This window comes from Hordeum vulgare, chromosome 2H (genome assembly GCF_904849725.1).
Source record: "Hordeum vulgare subsp. vulgare chromosome 2H, MorexV3_pseudomolecules_assembly, whole genome shotgun sequence".
NCBI classification, from domain to species: Eukaryota; Viridiplantae; Streptophyta; class Magnoliopsida; order Poales; family Poaceae; genus Hordeum; species Hordeum vulgare.
Window position 1 is genome coordinate 630,848,262 of NC_058519.1, and position 4,570 is coordinate 630,852,831.

The 4,570-nt window shown below is 55.0% G+C and overlaps 1 protein-coding gene across 1 annotated transcript; it reads right to left on the reverse strand.

The window, feature by feature from the left end:
* Positions 1-454: 454 nt before the first annotated feature.
* On the reverse strand, positions 455-4,570 carry LOC123428090 (probable receptor-like serine/threonine-protein kinase At5g57670). Its single transcript, XM_045112253.1, has 6 exons — positions 3,983-4,570; positions 3,612-3,866; positions 3,361-3,518; positions 3,202-3,281; positions 2,758-3,046; positions 455-835 (listed from the first exon to the last, which is right to left on the reverse strand). Exons 1-6 carry the CDS (start codon positions 4,161-4,163, stop codon positions 641-643), a joined length of 1,158 nt encoding a protein of 385 aa, XP_044968188.1. The 5' UTR covers positions 4,164-4,570; the 3' UTR covers positions 455-640.

Sequence of the window (4,570 nt, forward strand, 5' to 3'; positions counted from 1 at the left end):
CAAAGGCATCTTTAATCAGTAGGCGAATTCAGTCCCTGGCTGTGGTTGACACAGCTGTTTTAATTTCATCCTTCCCATCTGAACTTTGCCCAACTGCACTATGGGCCAAGTGAAGGACCCTGAACCGAAACTGAAACCCACCAGCAGGTGTCGGGCATGTGGCTGTTGCATTTGCTGGCTAACAATCAATCAAAAGGACCATTTGCTCTTTAATAATCTCGCTCGCCTCAGCTCAGATCCATCGATAGAAAGCCCTGAACCAACAACAGTTAGCCGTTCAGGTCGGTTGGAGCCGAGATCAAGGCCCCGGGCAAAGTGGCAGTGTCATGTCAGCTTGCCATACAGCACTGACAGCAAAGCCATCCGTCACTGTCAGATGACCAGATCAGACGATAGTGCTGTTAGCACGGGTTTATGGAGGGAGATTCTTGCGTGCAAATGGAGGCATTGAAAGTAATGAAAACCATGGGCTTGATCGAATCACTCACTAATCCTGCCTTACTAGTTACCAGTTGGTTCTTGTTTATGTACACTAATATAATCGAGAGGATCATATTCATTCATACCGATCTCCTAAGCCAAAACAAGAAGGACACTTGATCTACTGACAGCGGCAAAAAAGATTTGGGGGCCAGTGTGATCAATCATTGGCGTGGATGCTGCATGCTGACGAAGGTATCGAGGGGGAATCCGATTCGTCGTCGTAGTTGTCCTCATCGTCGTCGTCCTCGAAGTCGGTGAGGTCGTCGAAGTCCCAGAACTCCTCCTCCACCACCTCCTCCGGCATCTGCCACCGTTCCTGCGATATCTCCGCCGACTCCAGCAGCTCCAGCACCTGCCGTCAGTCACAGACATGAGTTAAATCAGCGAAGCACAAAATTCAGATCCATGCAGTTTCTCAAAAAAATTAGGATAGCAACTCAGTTACTGAATGTGCACTCCAAGCTTTGGTCAAGCTGAAGCATATTTGACAGTCGTGTGGTCTAACGAGAGTATCTGCCAAGTGGTTGTTTATGTGTCAGTGGTGTGTGATGCAATGCATCAGTGAATGATGATAAACTAATCCATGATTGGACATGGGTTGGAGCAGACCGGGTCTTGTATAAGCCCAATTGTGGGGTGGCATGTTTTGTTGGTTTGCGTCGAGATTTATCTTCTCGAGCTGTCCTGTGTCCCCAACCCCCCTCCCCTCGGCCTTCCCGTGAGTCAGTCGTAGAAGCAACAGAGCATCCTATGCTGCAAGCAATGCCACCATTATCAAAGAAACCGGCCATTTTTGGGAGCTGGGATGCGGCCAGAAGGACCAGAAGACCCCTTGTCGCCTTCCAAAGCCAGAGTAAAATAGCCAGATCGCTCTCTTGATTGCCCTAACCTTCATTCCCCACCCACTCACTAACAGGCTCACAGCAAAAGATTCAATGCCAAAGGAGTTCTCCTTGTAGCTTCCATAATTAGGCACTGTCCACTGCTCAACCTCTAACCGTCGAAGTTGAGAGCACAGCAGAGGATTGTAGCTCCCGTGGCCGCTTGGAGACAGACTTTTCCAGCTAGGATATAAGTACTGATTGGCTCACCATCACCAGGCCAGCCATCCTCCATCATGTATGCAGCAGCATTATTATGCAGTGCCTCTGATTTTTCGTATATACTGCACTGCTACGTACTAGTATTTGTGATCCTAGTTGGTTTGGTGTGATGCCAAGCGGACGAAGCCAAGCTAGTCGGCGAAATCACTACGTACTGGTCGGCAGATGCGTCTCTGCGAGTGAGCTTAAACTAAGCTACTAGAGCCCAAGGCGTGCTGTGGCAACTGACACAACGTAAACGTGGCAGTATTTAACAACCATGTAAGCGACCCTGACGGACATGCTACCACAACTACGACAGGTGCAAGCCGTATATGCATAGCAGGCTGGTCTCAATTGGGCTCTGCTTGATTGGGCGAAGAATATACAGATTAGTTTTGTGTAGATGTTATTGTGTTTCAGATAGGGAGATTATTCTCGTGCGAGATGGCTACCTGGCACCGGACAGAGATAAAGTAATGGACTAATGGTGACCTGCAGTTCAGTATGGCTATGGCTTGACCTGCAGTGCAGATCAGTACGTACGTACATTATTAAGAAGACGGTGTCTCTTGGACTAGATCCTTCCAGCAGTTTAAGCAGCAGCTGTTGCCTAATGATTCATCCATGCCGGTATTATTTTCTTGCCGCATTTATGCTGCGATTTTCTGGTGCACGCCATTGTATGATACTAGTACGACATAGCTGGTGAACCTACCGTTCAGACCCTGTAGCCTGTAAGAAATTAATCGGCTAACGTTTTCATTCTATTTGGTTGGCAATCAATCTAGTTGGAGAAGTTGCAGTTGTTGCCAATTGCAGTGCAGGGCAAGAGGAACAAGAATAGGAGGAATGTAGATAGATGTGCTTGCCTTTTGTCGTCCGTTTGGTGATGGTTAGGGAGAGGTTTCAGTTGGTGGCGCAAATCCTACCACTCTGTCAGAGTCAGACCTACCCCCAACATCTCCAATGCCAGACGGTTATGTGCAGGTTCTACTTCCAGGACAGCAATTAGGGCACCAACTATCGAAAGCCACACGCGTTACTTAAGTGCTGATGGACGCCATGTAGATGTAGTATGTCGGCAAAAGCCTTCAGCGTTACGTGATCGGATTAATTCTGAACCAGTCCCTAATTTGGACAAGGCAGGACAGCAAGTGCAGAGGAAGAATGTATTTTTACGTTTACGTACCTCGGTCATGGTGGGCCGCCACGCGGCGGCGGACCTGGCGCAGAGCGAGGCGACGAACATGAGCCGCCGGAGCTGGCCGGCGTCGTAGCCGGCGTCGCCGAGCCGCGGGTCCACCAGGCCTTGCACCACGCCGTCCTTGAGGTATGGCTTGGCCCATGCGAGGAGGCTCATGTGGGAGCCGTCGACGGGCTTGCGGCCGGAGATGAGCTCCAGGAGGAAGACGCCGAAGGCGAACACGTCCGTCTTCTCGTCGACGATGCCGTGCGTGAAGTACTCCGGCGCCAGGCACCTGCACGCATGCCCACAGAGGGAGGGGAGTCAGTCAATGCCACGTCGCCGTCTTCTTCCTCCTCCTCTTCTTCTTCAATGCGGCACGTACGTACCCACTGTGCAGCTCCGCTACCGGACAGAGGGAAAAGAGAGGAGAGGAAAGCTTTGACTGACCCGAATGTGCCCTCGATGGGCGCGATGGCGTGGTGCGTCCACTCCGACGGCAGCCACCGTGCGAGCCCGAAGTCGGAAATCTGCGTGCGTGCGTGAAGCGACGTCTGTCAGCCATTGCCGCCGTCGAACAGAGGAAGCAGGAGCAGAGTGACGCCGTACCTGGGGCTGGTAGTCGGCGTCGAGGAGGATGTTGGAGGCCTTGATGTCCCGGTGGATGATCCGGCGCGCGCAGCCCTTGTGGAGGTACCGGAGCCCCCGCGCGGTGCCCACCGCCACGCCGTGCCGCTGGCTCCACGTCATCACCGGCCGCTTCTCGTCTGCACCGCACCTCGTCAGTCAGGCGAAACGTACATTGGGGAGGGGAGAAAGAAAGCAGAGCATGCGGTGTGGAGAGAGAAGTGAGAGATCACCGTGGAGGTTGGCGGAGACGGAGCCGCGGGTGGAGAAGTCGAAGACGAGGTGGAGGCCGCGGTCGACGCAGCAGCCGAGGAGGGAGGAGACGTTGGGGTGGCGCACGTGGCCCACCGTGCCCAGCTCCGTCAAAAAGTCCTTCTCCTTCTTCTCGTCCGCCGGCGCCGCCGCCAGCCGCTTCACCGCCACGGCGCGCCCGTCCGCCAGGATCCCGCAGTATACCTCGCCGTAGCCGCCACGCCCCACCACGTTGTCTGCACGCACGCACGCACGCGTGACCCATTCGTTCACTCACTCGCCGTAACGCCGGGGAAACGAGAAAGAAACGGCGGCCACGAACAGCCGGACTGAAAGAAACTCTTTCTGTTACCTGGGTGGAAGCCGTTGGTGGCCTGGTCAACCTCCTCGTAGGAGAAGCACCTCCATGCGGGCTTGCTCGGCGCCGGTGGCGGCGGCGGGGGCTCGGCCTCGACGACGCAGTCGTCATCAGGGTTGCTCCGGCGGCCGATGGAGAGGAGCCGTTTCAGGCTCCGGCTCCTGAGGTAGTTCATCCTCCTCCTCTCCCGCCTCTACCTATCTACCTCTACCACCCAATCCGGCGGCCGGCGGAGCAGACGCACGCACGCACGCACGCGCACTCTGCTAGCGAGCGTAGGAGGAGCAGTGTGGTTCCGAGGTCAAGCGAGGGGGATACGAGGGCATTGAATGCCCGGGCAGCTCAAGCAAGCGAAGAAACTGCTCTGCATTCAGCAGGGCATTAAATCGGGCGCGTAACTGCTCCCCTGCGTCGTCGCGTGCGCTCAGGCTCAAGTCTAGCGGGAGCGCTCAGCTCAGTCAGTCACGAGTGGGGTGGAGGGAGGGAGGGAAGGTGGAAGAAGAAGGAGGAGAGGAGGGACGTCGCAGTCCGTGCCGTGCCAGTGCCTCGGCGGGGAGGGAACAGCACAGAGAGGCGCGATAC